This window comes from Myotis lucifugus, unplaced genomic scaffold (assembly GCF_000147115.1).
Source record: "Myotis lucifugus unplaced genomic scaffold, Myoluc2.0 scaffold_82, whole genome shotgun sequence".
NCBI classification, from domain to species: domain Eukaryota; kingdom Metazoa; phylum Chordata; class Mammalia; order Chiroptera; family Vespertilionidae; genus Myotis; species Myotis lucifugus.
In genome coordinates this window covers 4,214,458-4,241,010 of record NW_005871130.1, presented here as the reverse complement: position 1 = coordinate 4,241,010, position 26,553 = coordinate 4,214,458, and the positions used below count along the sequence as shown (strand labels likewise).

Here is a 26,553-nt window from a genome sequence, read left to right as displayed (position 1 = left end):
GCCATCAGTGACTCACCCAGGCTGTCCAGGCACCCCAGCAAGGACCCCCACCCTGAAGGGGGTGTGGCCAGACTGAAAATGGCCCTCAGCTCCTCACCCAGGCTGGCCAGGCACCCCAGCAGGGACCCCCACCCTGAAGGGGGGTGGCCAGTCTGAAAATGGCCCTCAGGCCCTCACCCAGGCTGGCCAGGCACCCCAGCAGGACCCCCACCCTGATCCGGGACACCCTTCAGGGCAAACCAGCCAGCCCCCTACCCATGCACCAGGCCGCTATCCTATATAATAAAAGGGTAATATGCAAATTGACCCTAATAGCAGAGCGACTGGGAATCACTGGTCACTATGACACACACTGATCACCAGGGGGCAGACGCTCAATGCAGGAGCTGCCCCTTGGTGGTCAGTGTGCTCCCACAGGGGAAGCTCTGCTCAGCCACAAGCCAGGCTGACGGCTGCCAGTTCAGCAGTAGTGGTGGGAGCCTCTCCCACCTCCTCAGCAATGCTAAGGATGTCTGACTGCAGCTAGGCCTGCTCCCCACTGGCAAGTGGACATCCCCTGAGGGCTCCCGGGCTTCCAGAGGGATGTCTGACTGCCAGCTTAGGCCCAATCCCCCGGGGAGCAGGCCTAAGCCAGCAGTTGGTCATTCCCCGAGGGGTCCCAGACTGTGAGAGGGCACAGGCCGGGCTGAGGGATCCCCCCCAAATGCACAAATTTTTGTGCACCGGGCCTCTAGTATAAAATAATAGTGAATGTCAACTGTAATTGACAAGTTTAAAAATAACTATAAAATTAAATTTAAAATAGTCTATTTTTAAAAACCATGAGGTGCTAAACTGTATAGATAATTAGGTAGGTGATCATCTTCATTGTGGGGGAAGTTATACCACTGAATATTAGATTTATCTGTAGAAAATGTGACTTATCCTCCTCTAAGGGGGTCTCAGCTCCAAATACTGGGTGCCATTAGCCAATTTCTCAGCAAAACTGGAGCCAGAGGTGGAGGAGAGGGCCCGGGGGTTGCCTAGTTTATACACCCTTTGGCACCTGCTCCAGCTTATGTTCTTCACATTTCTCCACTGCACAGTTACATTCATCAACCACCTGCTTGTGAGGACATGCTGGAACAAGAGCAAATCTGTGGAGCATTGAATATGATCTTGAGAAAATTGGGAGAACTAGTTGGTGAAGGAAATGTGGTTAGAAAGAAGTGGAGGGAGAGAGGGAGGGAAGGAGGGAGAGGTCTGTTATGTGTGGACCAGCAAGAAGGGCCTTCATCTATTCTTATTTGCACATTAAAGGGTTGGATGATATATTTATGCTGAAGTAGCTTGGAGCATCCTTGTATATTCATTTTCCCTTATTTTTATTTCAGATGTAGGCAAAGTATTTGCAGATATATAAATAGAAATGTAATCCGACACCGTACAGCAACATGAAATCCTCCTTCTAAATTAGCTTTCTGTTTTTAAAAAGGAACAGACATGGTGCTCTTCTAATTAGAAAATTATTTTTTATTAACTGAATTTGGAAAATGCATTAAATACAAAGAGGAACAGAAAAATGATTCATAATTCCTTGCTAACTGGTGTTTTAAAGATGTCTATATGGTGTGTGTATAATAAGTGTGTTCACAATAGTGTGTGTGCATATGCACGCACACACAGAAAAGAGATGTACTGCTTTCAATGTTCTATTTTGTGCAAATAGTTGCTAGGGTCTATTTTTCATGCTCAGCTGCAATGTTTTCCTGAGAGCACAGTTGTACCCAGGAGTCCTATGGATATGACAGGGACAAAGATATTAGCCAATTTAAGAGGTGCATGTTATACTGCAATATTCCAATTATGTCAAAGTTACAGCAAATTGACAAAGTTCAAATGATTTAGCCTTGTTCCTGCTTATTTCTGTCTATTCTTGGTAATTCCTCCTGTAGAACTCTTTAACTACAGGGAGGCACACAGAGGAAATGATATAAATTATTAAGTATTTGGAGAGTTGGTGAAGAGGAAATACATATGGAAAGGTGACTGGAAATTCAGAATGACTTATACTAGTAAATGCCAAACACACCAGCAAGGTGCAAGGGCTGGAATTGCAGGCGGAATTGGACTCAGAAGAAAGAGACTATATTTGTACATGTGTAGACTCTGTATTTGTCACATGTCCTGACTAACTGGAACTATATAGCCTTTTTCTCTTCATTTAAAGCTCTCGTTCAAACCTTTCTTCCCCAAGCAGTATGGTATGATTGTGTGTGGCAGAACTTAGTTATCTTAAGTTCAAAGTGCTCATTCTGGCCCAGGAATCCTACAGGACCCGACCTCATGCCGGTTTCAATTGATGAGAGCTGCCCATTTGCAATGTTCTAGCCACAGCATCCTGACCGACAGAAGGTTTTCCGTCCTGCTGCTCTTAGCACCGCTCTCCTTTGCGCCTGTGAAGGCTTTCCCCGCCTGCATCCACGTCACCTGCTCACTCAGCTTCAGGAAAGCTTCTTGTCTCCCAGACACACATCAGCCTGTCCTTGGGCCTTGCATGTCTCCTGGCACCCTTGGCTTCCCCACCCCCCCTGCTCAGACTCACTGCAAAATCACTGGATTCAAGCATCACTGTAACCACAGCAACCAGCATTTTGCCTGATACTTAATAAACGCCCCAAATGAATTAGCTGAGTGTCTTTACTCAAGCTAGTTGGTATATCAGCGTTTCACTATCCTAATTCTAAGACACAAGGAAACTTGATTGATGATCCTAATGTCCAATCCCAATACTGGACAGTGGTATTTAGTTTCTCCAGTGTGAGTTGATGTTGAGATAAAATTTGATCTGCCATTAGCAGTCTAGGCATGAAAGTGGGCACTAGAATAAAATAGCTCTAAGGATTTTTTCAGCCACTTTAGCTTAACAAGGCAGCCTATGACTGCTAATGAGGTATTAGACTGGGATCTTTATGGGTTCCAAATCTACTTTATTGGCTTTAGGAACATATGTTAGTGGGGTATCAAAAAAATGGTGCTACTGATGTTTTTAAGGCCATTTATTCAGTAAGAGCAGAAAATCATTATAGCAAAAATGCCTTAAATCAGAATCTTCCTAATTCTCCTCTTATAATAGTGCCCCATTTTCCGCTGGCTCCTCCCACTCCCCTGGTTCTAATGGGGAAGTTGATCAGGGTGCCACTGGGCTGCCTGTACCTGGAGTAACCTATACCCCTGAACAGGTATCTGATGACACCCAGTGAGTTAAAGGGAGGTTTGGAACTAAAGTCTGATTCAATATAATGTGGGAAACAGTTACTAATTCCCAACACTAGGGCTTTGACTGTGATACCATTCGCTGAAATAAGTTGTGACTTCTTGCTGTATATGTATTCCTCTAATGTCCTCACTTTTTAAAGTTTAAAATCAATAACTTCTTTTAGAAGCAGTCATAGGAGACTATTTATTGTAAACAATTCAAGTTCCCTAGTGAATGAATATCTGCAATACACATCTATATGCATATATATTTATAGCTTCTAAATGTGACTATAATAAACATGTTCATCTTCCTGAACCCATATTTATGAATTCTAGCAAGAGAGACAAATTATAGTACCTTATACATTTGGCATGAACCATCTCAACACATTCTTCAGTTTAGCAATAATTTAGATAATGCATTTTAAGACTATGAATATTTAATCTTCCACTATTCTGTGCCTAGAGTATAATAATCTCCCTCTCTAGAAACAAATTCCTGGAATTTTATTCATTCTCTCCCACCTTCTCTGAATGATATAATCTCTTAAGAGCCACTCATCAGAAATTATGTCTAGAAAAGAGACTATAATACACATCCTGTAATTAAGTTGGACTTCAGAGAGCAGAGTGGCATTTGTATGTATTAATATCTTTATTTCAAGTGTCTACAAGCACTTTCTCCTTCCACAGTTAGCCCTATAAAGTCAGACAATTGCAATTTACATAACAGCATGAGAGACACTTGAAAGTACCAATTAGAGTTTGATGAGAACTTTAGTGCTTAATAATGTACTCCTCATGAGAGCCTTATGCATAGAGAAAGATAAATCATATGCACACACATCTCTGGCCTGGCCTTCAGAAAGGTAGAACTATAGAGCTGGAAGTTAATTTAGCTGCATGGGGTACAACATTTCTGCTGGGAAGAATGTGCCTGGACTAAAATGCTCACAGATCACAGGAGTCACCACCTTCAGAAACAGCCCATCTCCCCTTCACTGTCCCCTGGAAACCCTGGTGTCATAGTTACTAATGTGTTAGGAACTAAGAAACTACGTCCATCCAAAATCCACCAATTTTATAACAGCGGTCATAACTTCCCCTGGTAGGGAAGGATAGGTGGAGAGTCCCTTCTCTCTCATCGCATCAACACATCAATGAGCCTCTTGGGTGAACATAGAGGTGACTCTGTTCCATCCATATGCATGCTGGACCTCAAGCCTGGAGACACAGGATAGGTGAGCAGGCAAATTGCATCCTGGACCATTGCACGGGGGTGAGTGTAAAACCACTATAGGACAGGCTCTGGTCATCAAGGTGGGTGCTACAGACTTGAGGTTTGTGTCCCCAAATTAACTTGTTGAAACCTAATCCTACTGTGATGGCATTAGAAGATGGGGCTGTTGGAGGTAATTAGGTCATGAGCATGGAGCCCTTCTGAGTGGGATTAGCATCCTTATAAAAAAGGCTCCAGAGAGCTCCCTCACTCCTCTGCCATGTAAGGACACTGGAAATGGGCTCTCACCAAACACCAAATCTCCCAGCAACTTGATCTTGGTCTTCCCTCTTCCAGAACTGTGAGAAATGAACTTATGTTGTTTCTAAGCGCCCCAGTCTATGGTATTCTGTTACAGAAGTTCCAACAGACTGAGGCAGGACAACTTCCCAAAAGAAACCAATGAAGTCCTGAGAGACATTGACGGGGTTAAAGAGGGTGATGCCAGAAAGATGGAACAGAGAAGACACACCATGCTGCTATGCAGTCTTATCAGTGGTGCTCCTAAACATACTGTTTTAATTCCTTATAGCCCCACATTCAGTATTTACAGAATATCAGTAGCACTGGACTTGTCCCCATTTTTAAGTAGTATTTTACTATGTTATTGAATAGTACTTATACCTAGAAAATTATATTAGACTACTACTGGCCCGGTGCATGAAATTTGTGCATGGGGGAGGGGGTGTTCCTCAGCCCGGCCTGCACCCTCTCCAATCTGGGACCACTCAAAGGATGTCCTACTGCTGGTTTACAGGGATCAGGCCTAAACCGGCAGTCAGACATCCCTCTCGCAATCCGGGACGGCTGGCTCCTAACCGCTCACCTGCCTGCCTGCCTGCCTGATTGTCCCTAACCACTCTGCCTGCCAGCCTGCTCGCCCCCAACTTCCCCCCACCGCCGGCCTGCTTGCCCCCAAATGCCCCCCCACCAGCCTGATCACCCCCAACTTCCCCCCCGTGCCAGTGTGCTCACCCCCAACTGCCCCCCCCTGGCAGCCTGCTCACCCCCAACTGTCCCCCTGCTGGGCTGCTCACTCCAAACCTGCGCCCCCTGCTGTCCTGATCACCTCCAACTGACCCCCACTGATAGCCTGCTTGCCCCCAACTGGCACCCCTGCTGGTCTGCTTACCCCCAACAGCCCTGCCTCCCACCAGCCTGATCACCCACAACTGCCCTCCCCTCTTGGCCTCTAACCACCTCTACCTTGGCCCCGCCACCATGGCTTTGTCCAGAAGAACATCCAGAAGGTCTCCTGGAAGGTCTCCCAGTCTAATTAGCATATTATCCTTTTATTAGTATAGATAGAGGCCTGGTGCACAGGTGGGGGCCAGCTGGTTTGCCCTGAAGGGTGTCCCGGATCAGGGTGGGGGTTCCCTTGAGGCGTGGAGCGGCCTGGGCGAGGGGCCTGTGGTGGTTTGCAGGCCAGCCATGCCCCCATGGGGTGAGGGTCCCCGCTGGGGGGCTGTGGCCAGCCTGGGTGAGGGGCTGAGGGCTGTTTTCAAGCTGGCCACACCCCCTTCAGGGTGAGGGTCCCCTCTGGGTGCCTGGCCAACCTGGGTGAGGGGCTGGTGGCTGTTTGCAGGTTGGCTAAGCCCCCCAGCAGGGACCCTCACCCCATAAGGGTGTGGCCAGCCTGGGTAAGGGGCTGATGGCTGTTTGCAGGCTGGCCACAGCCCCCAGCAACCCAAGCTCCCAGACCCTCCTTTTTTTCTTTTTTTTTTTTTCAGTGCCTTCTTGAGTGGAGGGAAGCAGTTATCTGGGATTTATTTATCTTCTATAATTGAAACTTTGTAGCCTTGAGCGGAGCCCACAGCCGGCCAGAGCAGGTGGGAAGCTTGGCTTCCTCCATCGCCGGGGGCAACCCAAGCCTCCTTCTTGCTCCAGCTCCGTGGCCGCCACCTCTTGGTTGGGTTAATTTGCATACTCGCTCCTGATTGGCTGGTGGCCGTGGCTTGTGGGTGTAGCGGAGTGGCAGAGTGATGGTTAATTTGCATGTTTCTCTTTTATTAGTGTAGATGCATTTAAAAATGCCTTTATTGAAGACAATTTTTTCTTAACTATCAAGTCTATTCAATTTTTAAATACCTTTCACTTAAAGCAGCGGTTCTCAACCTGTGGGTCGCGACCCCTTTGGCGGTTGAACGACCCTTTCACAGGGGTGGCCTAAGACCATCCTGCATATCAGATATTTACATTACGATTCATAACAGTAGCAAAATTACAGTTAGGAAGTAGTAACGAAAATAATTTTATGGTTGGGTGTCACAACATGAGGAACTGTTTTAAAGGGCCAGAAGGTTGAGAACCACTGACTTAAAGGAAGCATAAATGACTTACTAATGTCATGTATGCATCATAATTTTGGTAATTTTTGTGGCATTTTTAAATTACTTTAACAATGGATGACAACTCCTATGGATCAAGAGCTTTCCTCTTATATACACAGGGGAAAATCATACAAATTTCTATAGGTATGCCAAAGGACAATATGGAGCTTCCTCTTAGTAAATAAATAAACATGACAGGAAGTGGAAAGGAAAATTAAGATACTATTCAACCCTCTGTGGCATCATAGATTTGGGCAGAAGGATTCACTATAGATCAGGCAATATTAAAAAGCATTATTGAACTCAAGATAGATTTAATCTGTGTTCCTTAAAATTATGATAAGAAACTTCAGGAAACATGGGAAAAGGGAGGGAAATCTAGGGACCCAGCTCTGACAATCCAAAGCCCTTTCCCATGGCCAAGATCCTCATTTTAGGGGTACGAACAAGTCCTATAATTTGATGTAGCAACTGCTGAAGTTTCTTCAACAATCAAGTTAAGTTTTAAATAGCGTTTTTGTAGTTTGAATAAAATATATATATGTGTGTGTATTTCTAGCCTTAAAGCATGTAGACTGTGCTGTGGTTAATAAAACTTAAACCACTTCAATGTATCACTAATTCACTGTTGTCTTTTTTAATTTTGTATTTTGTGTGTTGATCTTGTATCCTGTAACCTTACTGAAATCACTTAGTTCCAGGAGTTTTTTGTGTTTTTTTTCTTAGTTCCAGGAGTTTTTTGTGTTTTTTTTGTAGATTCTTTAGGATTTTCTATGTAGACAATCGTATCACTTACAAATACAATTTTTCCTTTCTGATAGTATGCCTTTTATTTCTTTTTCTTGCTTTATTGCAATGCTACATACCTATATTGAATAAGAGCAGATATCCTTGTCTTCTTCTGATCTAAAGAGGAGGCATTCAGTCTTTCACTATTAAGTGTGATGTCAACTGTAGGGCTTCTTGTAGATGCTACTTATCAAGTTGAGAAAGTTCCCCCCTATTTCTAATTTTCTGAGGGTTTTTTAATCATAAATAGGTGTTAGATTTTGCCAAATGCTTCTTCTATGTCAATTATAATCCTATGATTTTTCTTACTAGCCAGTTATTATGGTGGATTACATTGATTAATTTTTTCATGCTGAAAAATTACATTTCTGGAATAAACCTTACTGGTCATGGTGTATAATTCTTTTTAAGCATTGCTGGATGTTAATCACCAATATTTTATTGAGGTTTTTCGTGTCTATGTTCATAAGAGATGTTGGTTGGTAGTTTTCTTTTTTTTATATTACATGTTCTATATTAATGTATACTAAAATTACAATTACTCTTATATGAAATTCTGGTAATTATTTGTGTTTTTAAAAATAATCCTTACACTACAAAAGGTTGGACATTGCTGGGCTAGATAATCATGAATATCTCTTTTACTTTTATGAAATCAGAGTTCAATTCATGAACAATGCTCAGGCATTAGAGGGTGATGGAATGACACATCTTGATGAAAAAGCCAGACATTGATGGTTTTAAAAAGCAAGTGGGCATTTGGGGAAGAAAAAAAATACTTGTTAACTAAAATGGGGACAATCAGTGTACCTTCAGACATCTTCCCAGTAACATTCAAAATTCTGAGCAGGGTCTAAAAACTTATAATGAAAACAAAGTGCAATAAAATGATTTCATATTTGACATTGTTTTTCAGGAATCAAGGCAGCAAATAAATCTTCTCAAACATGCAATAAATAACTCAGGAGTATTATGCCTTTGAGACCTTTGGGGGAATAAAATATTATTTGGTCAGATGAGTCCAAATAAAGAGCTCATAAAAGAAAGAATGTAAAAACAACCTATTGGTAAGCAATGTATAAGTTTAAATATAGAATTAAGATTTCTGAAAGAGTTTTCCATGAGAACACAGTCTAAAGCTGAAATGTGTTTATTGGTTTAATCATAATGACTCTAATTCCCTCCAAACTTGCATAATTTTTGTTTTTAACTTATGATGATCAACTCTTTAAAATTTAGTAATTCTTTCTATTTCACTCCATTTTATTTTTTGCCAATCAAATTCAAGTGAAATTAAAGTTAATAATTTTATTTATAAATAATTGGCACATTATAATCCAATATTTCTAAAATGTCTTCTCCCTCCATCCCTTCTTCTTACCCTTTGTGACTATTTATGTCCATTGGGGAGATACCCTGAATGATATTCAGAAGATGTTACTAATGGCTATTTCTTAATAATAAAATTTTGGGCGAATGTTTACTTTCTGTTTTTATAATTTCTTATAGTAACTTTGTCATTTTTACAAAAAAAATAGGCATGTATTTAAAAACAACAACAGCGAAAGTGGAAAAGAAGAAGAAGAAGGGGAAGGGGAAGAGAATAACATTTTTCAAGTATAGGTGTCAAGTTCCCACCACCATGATTCACCCATATTTTCTATAATGGTTCCCAAGAAGAGCCAAACTAATTTAACTCAACAACCTTGTATTATGTTCCTATAATTTGGGAAGTGCTTTATAAAATGGTGCAATTACGCCTTGTTTGAAAATAGCATACTCATAAATAAGAACACTTTGAGCAACACATTTTATTTTCAATTCAAGAAAATTGGTCCAAGTCACAAATTCCAGCTAGATTTCATGCAGCACTCAGAGGTAGGGTGATTTAGAAGGACTGTAATTGTTACTACATGGATTTATATAACTTCTTAACTTTTGGATTTTGGCTTTGCAAATTTACTTGTATTGACACTAAGTTTATACATGACATCCATGCCAAATTTATAGATAATGAGACAAATTTTAGAGAGCTTAATCTGAGAGAATGGTTGTAACAGCATCTAGAGTAAAAAAATTCATGCTCAGTGTTATTTATACAGCAGTATTTAAGCAATCACTTGAAAAAAATGAAAACATAAAATACATAGATTTTCTTCCTATCTATACTACTACATTATCAGATCTTTCATTGAAAACCTATAAACACAAATTAAGTTACATTTATCTCTTAGAGATAATAATGCAGTTAAAAATTAGCAGCCACACAGAAAGATATGCACGCATTTATCTAAACATTGAGTTCAAAAATTGACATGTAACAATTTTGAATACTCTCTTTACCCCTCTACATTTTGGTAGGAATGAAGTGAATGTATAGGTGCTCTTGTCCACCAAGCTATATTTTTAAGGAAAAAATTATGATTATCTCTGAAATCCTTAAATGTAAATTATCAAACTTCTTCACACTCTTTGAAAACTCTTAAATTTATGTAGCTGGGTATTATAAGAGCTGAACAGATATTTTATAAATCTGATCAATGTAAACCATAAAAATTTGAATGATTTGGGCTCTCCATCAGCCAATTTTTTTCACCAAATCATAGCGGTTTGGAGTTGTAAAGGGCCATCTCTACATGAGTGGTTGTGAACTCAGGTTGTGCACCTGGAGACCTTTTAAAACATGCCTGAGCTCCAACTCCAAACCAATTAAATCAGGTAGCAATTCTCAACCTGTGGTCCCCTGACCGGCAGCATCTGCATCAGCAAAGAGCTTGTTAAAAATGCAGATGGGTAGGAGGGCACATCAAACTTCCTGAGTCAGAACCTGTGAAAGTGAGGCCCGGCAATCTGTGCTGTAACTGGCTCCTCAGGTGATGCCCTGCTTAGCAAGTGTGAGAACCATGCTCTCAGGTGAGGGCAGAGCACCTGTGACTCCTCTCACGTCCCAGTTCATTCACAGGTGCTGTCGGTGTTGAGGCTCATGCACCCTCTCTGAATCCCTCTTTTACATGTAAGAATACTCAAGGCAGTATTTCCATAAGCAACTTCCCAACAGAATTGGGAAATGTCCTGATGTCCGTCCCCTTTTTACAACATGCACAGTTTCCATCACCATTTATTCCCTCTATGACCTCTTCCACCTCCACCCACACCTCATTCCCCAGAAATCACTTGTTGTTAAAACAAACAAGTCATTAAACAAAGTCACTAACATCTACTTGACAAATAACCTAACACCCAACACTTTTTTAATGGCCAAGAGAAATATAAGCTACTCACAAATGTAAAGCCTGGGGGCTATTCTCAACCAGCATAGAGCAAAATTTACAAAATTTAGATGTTTCCAGAGGAAGTAGACATTGATGTATTTACCCAATTTACATGACTGTGGTTTATGTATGTGCATTTAATAAATCCCTTCAAGCAAGAGTGTGATGAAGCTAACAATACGTTACTTTCTGGGCGTAAGCTGCCACAACACCAGCGTTTCAGAACTTGAGGGAAGGAAACGGATGCTTAGATAAATTGTCTTGTCCTGCTCAGAAGAAGCCTGGCCTTGGGGGTTCAATTAACCCATCAGAATTACCACTGCCTTGTCTCAAAGCATCCAAGATGCCAGGCAAATGCAATCATCCGTGAGATCACAGTGTAAAGCTGAGTCACACGAAGCCTTCACCCGAGTGACTCATGCAGGTCAGCTGTCAGCCCTCCTCTCAGCTCTAACTCATCCCAGCTGAGGCCGAACAGGAATTTTCCTGTGGTGAGCATCGAGTGAGGAGGTCCAGGTAGAAGCAAGTTGCCACCGAAGCACAAAGAGTTGGGAAGTAGACGAGGAAAATGGTGCTTTACTCCTAACATGTGCAGTACAATTTTGTTAACCGCAAACATATTTACCTAAAATGTGCCGGAAACAGCCTCCACCCACATTGCTGAGCACATGCAAGGTCAGAATAGGAGAGAGAGAATCTCTTTAAGGTGCCTCCTGGGAGCACAGGACCAGAGAGCCTTCCTGGCCTTGTCCCTGTATGGACGGAAACTGGGGCTTAGTCATGAAACAGCAAGCGCTTGAATATCCCAGAGCCTGTCTCCCTGCGTGGAAGCAAAACACCTTGAAAAGTAACCGCTGCCTGGGCACCGAGGCAGCCAAATCTAAGGAGGAACCATCGGTTTTATTTGAAGTTCACTGAAAAGCCAGGTTTTCAAGCAGCGGACGTCAGAGGCACATGCAGTTTCTCCCAGAGCCTGGCGGCTGGAAGGAAAAGCTTGTTGGGAGCCTTCTGTCCTTTCTGAGGAAAACAGGGTGCTTCTGAACAGTCACGGTCACCGCCTTGGGCATTAGGAAGGCAGCCGCCCAGGAAAGGCACGCACGCCTCGGATGCTCCTTGGGAAGAGGAGTCTGTGACAAGTTCTCTGGAAAGCGTAGGTTTAGATCTTTGCAGGACGTAAGTTTTCATCAGGATCAAAACTTGCTATAGAAGTAAACAACCTAAACGCTGAACGAGATGCATGGCCTAAAACGGCGGCGGGCAGGAAGGATATCCTAACTATAAAACGAAGTGACCTGCATTATCACTCAGCAAACTGGGGGTTCGCAGGCCGGTTATGACTCCGGTGCTGAGCCTTTCGCTTTCGTGACACCAATGGGAGGGACTGAAGAAGGCATGGCGTGGGTCCGTGCATTGTGCTGAAGCATGTTCACTGTGTCTTAGAAACAGAAGCATTTTTTAAAATACTTCCATGGGTGCGTGGGAATCAGAAGAGGAAACAAGGGGACAGACAGCCAGGGCACAGGAAGCTGCTGCCGTCCACGCCGTCCCGAGGCCGCCAGCAGCGCTGTGTGCACGGAAGCGGATCTTGTATTTGCAATGTCAAGCTCCACAAACACATGAGGTATCATCGTTGGGATACAACGTTTCTGCCGCTATATTTGAATAAAGTGCAAAAAGATTTCCACGCACAGGACTTACATTGTTCTTTAAAATACTCACGTACGCATACACACCACTTCTCTCCCCGGCCAGCAAGCATGAGGCTCACAATCCTACCTTCTCCAAGGATTTTCTCCGCATCTGTCCAGAGACATCACAAATGTAAGCACTGTGAGCTGGAGGAATGTAACTCGTGAACATCAGTTGTGAGCTAGAGAAGTCAGCATGCAAAGACTTACACTGAGTCTGTTTTTGGCCCTCAAATGTGATATTTTACATGGAGTCCTGATTTGACACAGGTGTACCTTACACAAAACCTTTTTTTTTCATCTTCATGCTTTTGTCTCCTCCTAAAATATATCAGAGTCTTGCATTCAGAAAGGTATCTCCTAATATAGGATAACTTGATCTTTTTATACCATTGCCTCATTGTAAACATGAATAGATATGACATTGTCATGAAAACTACATTTGAAACTCGAGTGGTGATGATTTCAACGCCAAATTAACATTTCCAGAGGGAGTAATATGTGGGGTAATTGTGCAATAACATCATTACAATTCAATAAAAAAGCACTTGTTTGTACTAGAAAGGATATCCCTAGGTATATATCCCTAGTGTTTTCTTCCAACGTTACCTGAGCCGAGCACTCAACACACTGACCCCACACAGCCTGCCCACCCCCTCCTGTGACACATTGAATTCTGACTGCTCTTCGGCCCCTAGAAATTATTACCTACACATCATGCTCGCTGACATTTCTTTAATTCTCTCTTTTGAATCGGTTCCATTTAAGGAATAGCTAAGGCCTTGGCCAAGTATATGTACAATTTTAATGCCCAGTTTCATTGTCAAAAACTCATTCACAGCCTCCACTGTTAGCATAGTTGTACTTGGCACTTTTCCCTGAATTTTATTTTTTCAGTCAACTCTACAAAGCCCAGGTTCACAGGATAGGTTTCATGTGACGGGGCCAATAGCTCACACCCGAGAGTCGCTGCTGAAACACCCCTCTGAGCTCCTGAGACCGACTCAAAGGACCTCGTGGTCACAGCTGGAGGCAGCACACTGTCTGAATTCTGTACGCTGCTCACAACCGGCAGCAAAGGTGACCTGTGCAAATGCACTGGACAAAGTCTGAGCCCCTCTATATAAATGGCCACAAAAATAAAGTCAGCGAACATTCTCACTGTCCGTGATCATAACTTATAATGTTACCCCTTTTCTTAAAACTGAAGAACTAAAGCATAATTTTTTTTCTAAATAATTCTGCTTCAAAATATAGATAATAAATATTCCTGACCATACTTAAAGGCTTATTCCTTATTCTATAAAGAATTGAACATATCTATGGAATTCTATTAAACTTTCATGTCTTAAGAGGTATAAAACAAGGCAGCATTTTCTTTTCCCTTTTAGAAATAGATTTTTTAAATAAAATAAAATTTGGAAATAATTTTCTCTAGGCCTAGGGATTTCCTAAATGAATCAAAGTACTTTTTAAGGAATTTAACCAAAACAATGTGAATTGTTGTTAAGATAACAGGTACAGCCTTCCTAAACCTCCCCCACCCCCTTGTGTTTTTACGTGCCTGGTCCACATGGGGAAAACATGACGTGAGGCCCACACGCACCTTTCTTCACACGTGCGTGCAGTTGGTGGATGGTGGGGTGTCCAATCGACTTCTGTTTTCTTTGGTGTCGCTGAGGGAGGACTCGCTGCGCACATGGCACTTGAACACCTGCTTGTAGGCCTTCCTGAAGTTCTCAGAGAGGAAGGCGTAGATGATGGGGTTCACGGAGGAGTTGCTGTAGGCCAGGCAGTGCGCCGCGATGCGGAAGAGGAAGGAGGCGGGCGTCAGCGGGAAGACCCCAAACTCGACCCACAGGTGGATGACGTGGTGCGGCAGCCAGGAGATTCCGAAGACCACGACCACCACCAAGACTGTCTGTGCTGTCTGGGGGCAAGGGGAGGGGCGGGGGAGGAGGAAGACACATCAGTCCCAAAAGGAAAGAACCAAGCATTGCAAACACATACTAAGATAATTTCATGACTCTTCCCATGGGATCCAATAGATGCTAAATCTGTGCTAAGCATTGACCTTCAGGTCACAGACTGGTTTTGTTCAAACTTCTCCAGGACCCGGCATGACCTGGCGCAGAAATAACTTAGCCGTGTGTGTGAAGTGCGTGGAAGATGGGACCGGTGCTTAGGTCATAGGAATAGAACGGTCTAGAGATTCAACATGGTCCCTTCAAAACCTTCAGCACTGAGCTGCGCGGCAGCTCAGATGAGCCGTGGAGCCTGCCCCGAGCAGTGGTCTCCACAGAGATGCAGCTGTTTAGTTCTCCTCCTCAAACTTTGGCAAGTTAAGGACACAAGTAGGTGCCAGAGACCGTGTGGGTTTCAGTCTGCAGAGCAATGAGCCCACTTGCTGGCACTGTAACCCTTCCTGTGCGCCTAACCCAGCAACACCCAGAGGCAGGGTCCCTGTGTGTGAGTGAGGGGGTCCTCCCCATAGGACCTCAGCAGGGCCGAGCCTCCCTGCCTGCCCTCCGTCCCCTCCTGCCTCCCTCTGTACACTGCACTGGAGACACTCACATCACCTCCTCCAGGGCTGCAAACCCAGGGGTCAAGCCCTGGGCCACTAGCCCTGTGATTCCTCCCCACTGGTTCAGACATACTGAAAGGCAACACCTACGGAGCTGTTGTGTTAAGCTGACACTCCATCTCTAGGACTCAGTCAGACATGGTGATCTACTGATATTTTTTAAACTATAAAATGCAAAGCAACCAGCTGGTTCCTTCCTTCAAGGGTGGCCTCCTCCACCGAGTGAAGCTCGGGAAGCAGCAGGGCCTCGCCGTCTAATGGCAACAGCAGAAACAGGGCCGCGAGGACAGCACTGAGGACTGTGTGACCCGCTGAGGTCACTCCCCATCTGCCCCCTGCTCCCCCAGGGAGCAGACCCCACAGTGATCAGCAGCTGTCAATGAAAGAACTGAGACTCAGAATGGTGAAGACAAGTGCCTGGCGTCCCATGGCTACACGCCAAGTGAGAGCTAGAAGCCAGGTCCCAGTGACCCCAAAGCCATGCCCTGAATGTCTGAGACACAGGCAGGAACTGCTCCGAACTCCTAGTCACCATCAACCGCCTCCCACCCACCTGCCTGTTGGTGGTGATGTGGGCAATAAAAACACTCACAGGAGACAGCAGCCATCGGTCCCCTCACTGACCATCCCGGGACATCCCCCAGTTCTTGTCACCAGGGAGTCTCCTCCTCATGCGGAGAAAGGCTAAGGACATGAGAGGTGCATACTTTCAGCCCCTTGCCTGAAAGTGGCCTCTCTTTTTTTCTCAGGTTTAGTCCAGGTTGAAATAGTTTAAGAGTGTGATTCAGTTTGTGGGAGGAACATTGGACCACTGGCCTCCCCACACATCTCAGACCAGGAAAGCGGAGGGGACACATTTCCATCTCCCAGTGAGGACACGAGAGTGGGTGGAAGACTTACCTGCCGGCCACCTGCCCACCTCCTCTCCTATACAGGAATAATTGTGACAAAAACTGATGAATGTGGGAAAGAAAGTGGAGAGGAAACCAGACAGAGAGAAGGAAGAAGGTAAGAACAACATATGGAGCTTTATTTGTCTAATAGCCCCACACGGGAGAAAGAATGAGACCCAAGAAAGTGATTTCATGACCAAGGAATCACGGTTACACCACAAATTCCTCCGTGTGGGAAAGGGGGACCCCACATCTCTGCACTGTGGGGACATTCCCACATGACAGAATGGCTTTTCTATTACTTGTCATGCATTAGAATCTCACTATTCTAGGAAACAACACCCAGAATGCAGCAGGGAAGACACCGACTTTGTAAGCAGACTGGGGCAGAGGTGGTAGAGGCGACCATCAGAGTTCAGGTCAAAGCCGGGACAAGCGCAGGGGTCAGAGGGCAGGAGATGAGAGTTAAGCTCACTATCAAAGGGCCATGGATTGTGCAGAAGCCCTGATTCATCAGGCATAACCTGGCTGTGGGACCTGAAACATGACATAAACCCCCCCGGGCCTGGACTTCCTCATCTGTGCCTCAGAGTCACCTGACCACAGGTTTTCACAGGTGGCAGGATTAGATGTCACTGCAGAAGGCACAAAGCAAACAAGTGATAGGCTCAGGTGCATTAGGGGACCATCTGCTCTCCATCCATTTCTCCCTCAGTGCAGAAGACACTGGTTCCCAGATCACTGAGCCAAAACCACCTAGAGGTCCTTCCACCTGCAAATGGAAAACATCACCTTTCTTCCTAAGAAAACAAGAGCATCTCTACTTCACAGAACAGATGCCCTCTGGATCTCGCCTCTGGCTTCTGTTAGGGAGTGTCTGCCAAGTACCAAGCTTAGGGCAGGAGGAGAGCCAGCAGCTCATGGATTAGCAACTAGGGTTGGAGGACCCACCAGGAAATGCAGTGCCTCTCACTGTGCATTTGGTCATTCAAAATTTACCTTTTTACTATTCGTAATCCCTGATCTGTTCAGAACTACGAGATCAACCTGTAGCCTTCAAATGAGACTGGGTTACAGTTTGCAATATAATATCAGGAAAGAACACTTAATGGGCACTTTCATAGACTGTGTCATTTATCTAAGGCTGTTCCCAAAAGAGTTAACTAGACTGCTCCCCACTAAGCATCGCGGGGCTTCTCTATGTTCCCCGTCTCACAAGCATCTCAGCCCGTCAGAGGTGAATTTGTGTTGGCCGGGGCACAGACAGTATCCTGGCAGTTCCCAGGCGACTCCAGGTCAGCCCAGCGATGTTAACTCCAGCAAATGCACGTGTGTACCCTTGGACACAGCATGTTGTTCATCCATGTGGGCCCTTGGACACAGCACATGGTTCATCTTTGTGGGCCCTTAGACACAGCACATGGTTCATCTTTGTGGGCCCTTGGACATAGCACATGGTTGTCTCCTGTCTCCCTTGCACAGAGGGTCCTAGCCCTCCAAGCCCAAGGGGCTGAGAAGCTGAGCGGGGAAGGGGGGGTAAAGGGGGGATATGAGTATAGGAAGAAGCCCCCACATGTGGGCAGAACACCATCCTTCACTCACTACTTCTTCCTATGATGGCTGGACATTAACGATCCGGTCAGAACAATGCCATACCAACCGCCAAGCTGGGGCTGAGAAAGATGGACACGCTCTTCCCTGCCAGGGCATGGCTCCTACATCTGGGCCTCAACCCCACGGCTCAGGAAGTTTCTAAACATCTCAGGTGTTTGAAGAACCACTGATAAAGACCACAACAAAAGCAAATCTTCTTGCCCACTTCCAGTTAAAGGTGAAGTTGTTTCCTCAACGTTCACCACCCCTGATTCTATACACACACACACACACACACACACACACACACACACACACTGTATTCTCCCCAGAAAGACTTGGAAAAGCTGCTTCCTCTCTTTCCCTTTGAAATGTCAGGCTGTTGGGAAAGAATGCCCTTCTATGGATAATGGGGATGATTTCTTAAAATTTCTTACAGGGCTTTTCTTCATTTCCTACAGCATCGGCCTGAATGAGAGACAGAGTTGAGCCTGGTGTATGTACCACTGTGCTCAGCAGTCCACGCAGAGTGTGGAATCCCGGCCCAGGGCCACCATCTGCAGGTTATCCTGAGCCTATACACTGACTCCTCCACTGGGGGTGGGACCTTGCTAGCCTCGTTTCTTTTTGCTCCTTAGGCTGAAAGTATCTGAAAAACATTCATCGCTCATCTTCCTGGGAGATGCTCTTTTTCAAGTCATCGTAGACATCTGTTTTTTTCTTCAAAGAATTTTGCTCAGAACATGTCTAATGGAACTAGGCTGGGCAGAAACAAAAAGTAGCTAAAAGATGAGAATGATGAAAAACATGATGTGATTGTATAAATGACAGTCGAAGAGCTTGTTAAATACTTCCAGCCAGAGGGGGAAGCGACGGTGAAAGAACCCAGTGGCTGACATGGTGTCGAGAGGACACCTGTTCCAGGTTCCTCCTGGCCGTGACCAACCCATATGATGTCTGTCCCATTCTGATGGCTTGCAACGGCTATTCCAGAGCTCATCTTAGTATCTGACCGGCCTGTGGCAGAAAGCATTCCCCTATGTCTAGCTGGCTCCATCGCAGGGCTCTATGCTGTCATTGCTATTATTCCTGCAGTGAAAATTACATCCTCCTTCTGTATTTCACCCCAAACATGGAGGACAGCTGTTTGGGGGATCCCTGTGTGGATGGATACAGCTCAGAGATAGGAAGCTGGACTTAGCCACAGAGAGCAGGAACTGGGAACAGGTGAAGCTGAAGTGAGGAGCTGTCACCATCCGAGCCCCATGGAGCCATCATCCAGCAGGCACTGTGGGGAGACCCGGGGACAGGGAGCCCATCTGTTCCCTGCCTTTGGGAACTTCCCATCGAGCCTGGCTGTCCACCCCAGACTTCCCTCTTCTCTCTCCTTTCTCCACCCTCTTCTTACTCTCCCCTGCACCTCTCTGCTCTCTCTTTCTTAGACACGTACACACACACGCATGTTCTATGCAAACAAGGAGGCAATTAAATATATCAAAAGAGATCTTCTGACATCTGTTCAGAGGCTATTAAGGGTCAGAGGCTGTGAGAATGGAAGAGAAACTCTGCCTCCCTCCTCCAAATACTAAAACCCTCTCCTAGGATAAGAATTACATGCACACACATATATAATACACACACATACACACATATACATGTGCACATCACACACACACACACACACACACACACACACACATTAAACGAAGTAACTATTAAACTAGTTACTAATCTTTAGGCCTTTTTATTGTAAAATAAAACAGAAGTTTTTCTTGTCATTTCTTATAAGACCTGTTCTCATTCTTTTAAACCACTGTGTTCTTCTCTGGGACTTTCACAGTTTTTCTCCAACACTTTTCAAATATAGGAACTAAAATCACCATTGCATGCCGATAAGATCCAGCTAACCTTAAAGAAATGCTTGATTTCATTCCTGTTGCTGAGCACAAAATCTTGCACATCAATGACAATCTGTATCATGTATGAGCAGCATCACCTCCTGGAAGTTCAGCCAGCATCCCCCCTCCCAGGGCCCTTAGGTGGACAAGGCTCATTCCTGTCCCTCTGCAGGGTCGGGCCCATGGCCCCTTGGTCCTGTGCAGGGTGGAGCTCTGCAAATAACCATCCAAGGGCAAGTCTAACAACCCTTAATGGTTTTTAATGCATCCTTTTCTTGGAGAGGAGGAGTGTGGCTCAGAGGGGAAACTAAGAGATAGATTAAAAACTGGGATATCTCCAGCACAACAAGGCCTCACTGAGCACAGGCAGGAACACCCACTCCACACCACCCCACACTTCTAAGCTGCTGTGCAGATGGGTCCACATGCTGGAACAAGCCTGTGTGACTGATGGCTGCCCGGACACAAGGACAAACACTGGAAGGGGCACTAAGACAGGCCTGCCGTCCACGCTGTGCCTTTCACTGCAAGTTGCTTCTCCTAAAAATTATCTGGTTGTATTTCAAATGCAAGCTGGATTGTGGCTTTTAAACCAATTGCCTAGCATTTCTATCCATCACCTTTGGGAACAGATGTATGTTTCCTACATCATCGCTTATCAACAAGAAAAGTCCAGAAGAGCTGTGCTTTACTTAGGTCGGAGTTTAAAAAATAAATATGATTAAAGTATAATTTCTGCAAATTACGTGTCATTCATCACAATAAATATTTAGAAGGAAAAACAACGTATTTTAAGATGTTATGTCTAATATTTAAGGATAGCAATGTCTGTTTATAATCTCCTCTCCCCTAATCATACTGTCTAATAATCTCATTCTATTTTCTAAAATTAGACAGTATACAGATGTTATCTGAGTAAGAGTTAAATTAACCCTGATTTGTAAAATAGCTTTTTCCTCAAAATGTAAAATGTCAAAAATAGCAGATGTTAGACAGGTTATCATTACTCAGTTTAGACAAGACTCACCTGATAAGAATGTCATTAAAAATGGGACCTGGCTGAGGTGGCTCTGACCTATGAACCAGAAGGTCACACTTCAATTCCTTGTCAAGGGCACATGCCGAGTTGTGGGCTTGATCCTCAGTAGGGGGCGTGCAGGAGGCAGCCAATCAACAATTTTTCTCTCTCATCATTGATATTTCCCTCTCTCTCTCTCTCTCTCTCTCTCTCTCTCCCCCACCCTTCCTCTCTGAAATCAATTAAAAAAAATTTTTTTTTAAATGGGTAGAATCCCCCTCAGGGCCTCCTCCCAGTTGTAAGTCTCCTCCCAGGGCCAACATCAGCATAGGTCTAGGAGGGACAGAGAACAACAGTATCTGCTCATGGGCTTAAGGGACAGATTCCCTCCAAAGACAGGCAAGCCAGGGCCTTCTGGGGTCATGCCAGAGATGGGAAATGCACAATAAAATGACTATAGGTCATGCAAATTTTGGATGTGGTAATTCTACTACACTCAATCCCAATCAAGCTAGAACACAGTTCCTACAGAGACTCAGAACCCCAAACCTCTATCTACATTTTAATGCAGCAAAATAGTTACCTGCATGGCCCTCAAGATCTGACCTTGTGTCTACACTCTACACCTAACAGTAAGAGCTTCCCTTCAAACACCTGTTCTTAGGAACTGAAGTTTCACAGGCATTGAGTGGACATGAGGATAAGGAAGAATAAAAACAGTCCTGGCTGGTTTTGCTCAGTGGATAGAGCATCAGCCTGTGGACTGAAGGGTTCCGGGTTTGATTCAGGTCAAGGGCACATGCTGGGTTGCAGGCTCGATACCCAGTAGGGGGTGTGCAGGAGGCAGTCGATCAATGATTCTCTCTCATCATTGACGTTTCTATCTCTCTCTCCCTCTCCTTTCCTTTCTAAAATCAATAAAAATATATTTAAACAATATTTTTTTTCAATTTTTTTTTTTTTTTAAATATATATTTTATTGATTTTCCACAGAGAAGAAGGGAGAGGGATAGAGAGCTAGAAACATCGATAAGAGAGATTGATCAGCTGCCTCCTGCACGCCCCCCACTGGGGATGTGCCCGCAACCAAGGTACATGCCCTTGACCGGAATCGAACCTGGGACCCTTCAGTCCACAGGCCGATGCTCTATCCACTGAGCCAAACCGGTTCGGCAAACACAAACAATATTTTTTTAAATAAAAATAAACACGAAGCTGTAAACAGCGACATAAATAATATAGATTTGTGAATATTACCTTTTTCTTCGATGCCTCTGACTTCTTCGACATGTTCTTCAAGTTTTTATGCAAATGATTAAGGACCTGAAAAACACACACTAATGAAATCGGTTTGCCTCACGTCCCATAATTCACTGTCTCTTTGCATTGGCAATTCTTGGCACTCTGAAAGAGTAACACCACTATTTACAAAATCATTCAAATTGAAATGCACATAAGGTGATAAGGTAATGATGATTGTGAATTGCCTACTGCATCCGTATCCAGGTACAGACCGTGGTCAGAGCGCCTGATACAGAGCGTTCCTGTGCAAGTCACTCTAGGGTTTTTTCCAAAAAGAGCCACACCACTACCCACCCTTGTTGGTCCACCTTCAACCTGGATCTCCCCCAAGGTTCTCCATCCTCACCATCCTCAGGTGCCCATACACGTCGGACACGACGTTAAATCCTAGATACGCACAAAAGCTAGAGGTCCGTCGCTCTTTGCTCTTTGCCACCTATCTTCGCTACAAGTATCCGTAAAGCAAATTCCTACCCATCAGGCCTCCTTTCATTCTTTATTCAAACCATAATCACTGTGCTGAGCTGTGAAACAACCCACACGTGGAGAATTCAGCCTCACTCACAATCCATACACTATCAGCGAGGTCTGACGATCAATGCCCTGTCAGAAGTCTCCTTGGGAGACATGGGTTTCCTTCATCAGAGAAACTGTCTTTGTCTTCTCGTGCCAGTGTGGCAGACAGGAGAAACAATTTGGAACATTTGCCTTACATAGTACAGGAGTTGCCAGCAGGCCCATGCACGATAGGTGTGGGAACTACTTTCATATCCCATCTGAGCAGAAATCTAAGGAAAACTGGCCTCTGGTTGACTAAGGGCTTTAGACTGTCCATCAGTTGCTGAGTGAGTCTCTCCAAGAACTCGACCACATTCCAGCCGCATCTTCGTTTCCCTCTGGCACTGCAGCATGGAAATAATTTAATCAAATTGAACTTATTGCCAAAGCCCATCCCATGCACTAGATGCAGACTTCTAGGTGATCAGTCACACCTAACAGAAAAGCACAGGATTTATCAACCAAACTTGGGGCCCTGCACTGGTTAAGCTGTCACTGGGGTGTGAATTTCTGGCACCAGATCCCCAGCTCTGCTAAAACACTTCCCATTTCCTACAGTGGTTTAGCATCATCTATGAGACAAGACTTTCACCTGCTACAGTAGCATTGGGATCACCCTCACTACGTTGCAATGGGTTGGGTTACTGTTCTGCCAGTGGAAATCATGGTACCAAAAATTGGATGGAACAAGATTTTGCAGAAGCAAATGAGAAAGTCTTTCAAGGGAGGAGGTAAGAGCCGGAAGCAGGATGCTGCCTGGAGAGGACTGGCCTGGAGAAGTTCCTTGGTAGCAGCCTCCCCAGCAGGAGGCCACAGGAAGACACTGGTCACTGAGGACAAGCGGTAAGAAGAGGAACAAAGAAGAGGCAGCAAAACAAAATCAGAGGGGGAACCTGGAGAGGAAGTCCAAACAGAAATGTCAAATGTTATCTGCTTCCTAATGCTGTTCGGGGGTCTGTTCAACAAACTGTGGGATGACATCTCAGTAACACCTAAGGAGTGTTGTTGAGTAGTTCATGGAGAAAAAACCCAACTGTACTGTTCCTAGCTCTGTGTTGCTTTAGTGGTCTATGCTATGTGCAGGGAATCCCTGCATTGAAATCCTTCCTGACCCATTTGCCAGCTTCCTGATTCTGTGCACAGAATATTAATGTATTCTGATGCATCACAATGAAGGTTTGCCATAAAAAGAGAAAGAATGTAGGTGTCATGATGGGTTGCTAAGACCTTTCTTTAGGAGTAATGATGATGTCATGGTGGCATCTCTGCACTGTTCTATGCACTTAGAAGTGTGTGTAGGAAGCATATACTCAAACCCGAGCCAAGCTCATCATGGGCATCAGATACATCTGGGGGTGTGGAGGCACTTGGCGGGGTGAGCATGTTACCAGTAATGGATGTCTGAACTTAACATTCAGGTAGCAAAATCCTTAACTGAAGAGTTTACACTTGATGGTTGAACTAAAGAAAAACAACTTGACATTACATATTATCTCCATCTGTTCGAGCATGAAGTGAATTTGCTTAATTACATTGAATTCAAAAGATGATTTGGACTTATGCTTAAAAGCAAACTATTCCCATATTTAAAAATATCCCTATGACCATGTGTTTATTGAATTTTTAAAAACCATTTTCAAACTTTGCTCTATGAAAGACATGTAGCCTAATTTATTCCCAGAAGTTTACCTAGTCATTTCCATTAAGAAGACCTAAAAACTTCTGGTCAATGAAGAGATTACGCTTCAGTTCTAATCTATGTAATTATGAATTAAGAGGCACTTGTGTGAACCCCTCTTGTCCCAGGCAGCATGTCTCCAAGGTCCTCACCACTGTCCCCTCCCTCAGAGGACAGGGAATCCCTGCATTGAAATCCTTCCTGACCCATTTGCCAGCTTCCTGATCTGAGTCGGTTGCTTCATTCCTCCAAAACCCCTTTCCCTTATCAATAAAACAGGGGCCAGAGCTTCAGCCTGGGGGTTAAATGATCCAGGGCACATGTCAGGCTGCTGTGCTGTGCAGCGGGAGCTCTGCTCTCTATTAGCAGAAGCCCGTGAGTAAGCCAGCCATTTGCCAAAGAGCTAAGCTAGAGTTCTTTCCTAAATTCCCTAATCCTTTCATGCAGGCCATTTTTTCAAATAATATCCAAAACTATCCCCATTCAGAACAGACATAACTCTGCATGGATGGTAGGGGGAGGGGAAAAAACAAAATCCAGGTGGCTTATATTAAATGTTGTTGCTGGGAATAATACTTTCTGAACTGAATAAAATTATTGTTGTACCTCATCTGGTTATTCGTAGCACCAAAGATGTCTCTGGAGACTCAGTCAGGACTCTGAAGAAATACCGCTTTCCCACTGGGTTTATAAGGCTAAACTTCTGTGTGAAATAAAATGTGAAGTTCTGTCCCCAGGGCAATGGCTTTACAGAGCCAGGTCCCATCCAGCCTCCCTGGTGGGAGTCACCTCCTCATGTCCCAACTGAGTGCTGGGCAGTGGGCCCCGCCACCCTGGCAAAAGGCCCACAGCCTCAGAGTGACGAGTGCCCGCTGTGACTGCAGTCTCAGGCAGGTTGTCCAGGTTTGAGGAGCTAAATCTGAGCAGATATCCCTGTACCTAGAAGCTGGGGCTGAGCCTGCCTGTCAGCTGCCAGGACAACCTGAGGTTGCAGGAGGCCACGCCCTGAGGGTAAGTGGGACTCTGGGAAGTGAAGTGCAAACTTTCCCAGCTTCCCCCAAACTCCGGGTAACTTTCTCCACATCAAACCAGCAAAGCTGTGGGCGAAATGGTGGAGGCCGCTGTGGGGCTTGGAAAGGGGCTTGGAAAGGGGCGAGGGACATGCAGAGAAGCCCCAGGGCCCTCGCACCCCAGACCCTGCAGCCAGCTGCACCACCCTCTAATCCACCCCCCCCCATGCCCACCTTGGCATAGCAGAAGCAGATGAGCAGCAGTGGCAGCAGGTAGCCAAAGACGAAGGTGCACACCACGTAAGCCTTCTTTTGGCGCTTGTCGGGCCATTGATCCCAGCAGAAGGTCAGGTTGCCGTTGTCAGACTCCCGGTGGAAGAGGCCCTGGTGGTAGGCCACCGGCGAGGCCATGGCAATGGACAGCGCCCAGATGAAGCCCATGCCCAGCAGCGCGTTGCGGGACACCCTCAGGGAGGAGGAGCGCCTGGAGTGCACAATGGCCACATACCGGTCCACCGACATCGCGACCAGAGTGAAGATGCTAACCAGCATGGAGACAGTGAAGAAGTAGTGGGTGAACTTGCAAATGAAGGCGCCCAGCACCCAGGTGGGCAGCGCGTAGACCGTGGCCTGGAAGGGAATGCAGAAGAGCAGGTAGGCCAGGTCGGCGATGCTCAGGTTGAGAATGAACAGGTTGGTGGTGCTGCGCGGCTTGCCGGGCTTGCTGCGCGCCATCACTGTGATCACCAGGCTGTTGCCCAGCACGCCCAGCGTGAAGATTAGGCCGAACACCACCAGCGTGATAAAGTTCTCCACGCCAACGCCGAAGAGCGGCGGCGGGTCCGGGGCAGGGGGCTGGGGGCCGCTCGCGTTCCCCTCGCTGAGGTTCCCGGCCACCAACTCCATGACCGGCGGGGGGCGCCCGGGCGCGCTGGTGAGGGCTGCCTGCCAGGGACAGAGATGCCGAGAGGGCTCCCTCCTGGGACCCAGCCCCGAGCTCAGAGTGCCCGTTTCCCAGCCTGGGCAACCCTGGCGGCCGCGCGCCGGGGCGGCTGTGCCTGGCGGCGCTGTCTTTGGGCGGGTCTGTCTGAGTGCTGGACCTTCCCGGGCATAGGCGGCGGTCCCGAGAGCGCAGGGAACCCCTCCCCGGACGCCTCAGCCCGCTGCGCGGACTCTGAGCAGGGGAGGGAGGACCCGCGGTGCAGCCCAGGAGGTGGAGAGAGCCCTCTCCGCGCTTTACCTGCTCCGGATCCCTGAGACCGATTCCCTCGCTCCGGGGGTGGCTTCCCGCCACACCTGTTGCTCTGAGCCGCTCTCTTCCCCAGCGCACCAGGGGCTGTGCTGTGTGCGCACAGGACTCCTCGCGGTTCCTGGAGAGGGCTCCCCACGACTCCCAACCGATTCCACTCCCAGCTGTTGCC

The 26,553-nt window shown here is 45.7% G+C and overlaps 1 protein-coding gene across 1 annotated transcript; it reads right to left on the bottom strand.

The window, feature by feature from the left end:
• Positions 1–12,369: 12,369 nt before the first annotated feature.
• On the bottom strand, positions 12,370–26,038 carry GALR1 (galanin receptor 1). The gene is made up of 4 exons (XM_006090802.3): positions 25,367–26,038; positions 21,842–21,907; positions 14,205–14,528; positions 12,370–12,710 (listed from the first exon to the last, which is right to left on the bottom strand). Exons 1-3 carry the CDS (start codon positions 26,036–26,038, stop codon positions 14,211–14,213), a joined length of 1,056 nt encoding a protein of 351 aa, XP_006090864.1. The 3' UTR covers positions 12,370–12,710; positions 14,205–14,210.
• Between the last annotated feature and the right edge of the window lie 515 nt (positions 26,039–26,553).

Excerpts from the sequence above, each read along its gene's own strand:
- GALR1 (XM_006090802.3), bottom strand. The coding sequence starts at position 26,038 with ATGGAGTTGGTGGCCGGGAACCTCAGCGAGGGGAACGCGAGCGGCCCC. Across the intron at positions 21,908-25,366 it reads TCTGCTTCTGCTATGCCAAG|GTCCTTAATCATTTGCATAA; the intron begins GTGGGCATGGGG and ends TGTGTTTTTCAG. Across the intron at positions 14,529-21,841 it reads CAGAGGCATCGAAGAAAAAG|ACAGCACAGACAGTCTTGGT; the intron begins GTAATATTCACA and ends CCTTGCCCCCAG.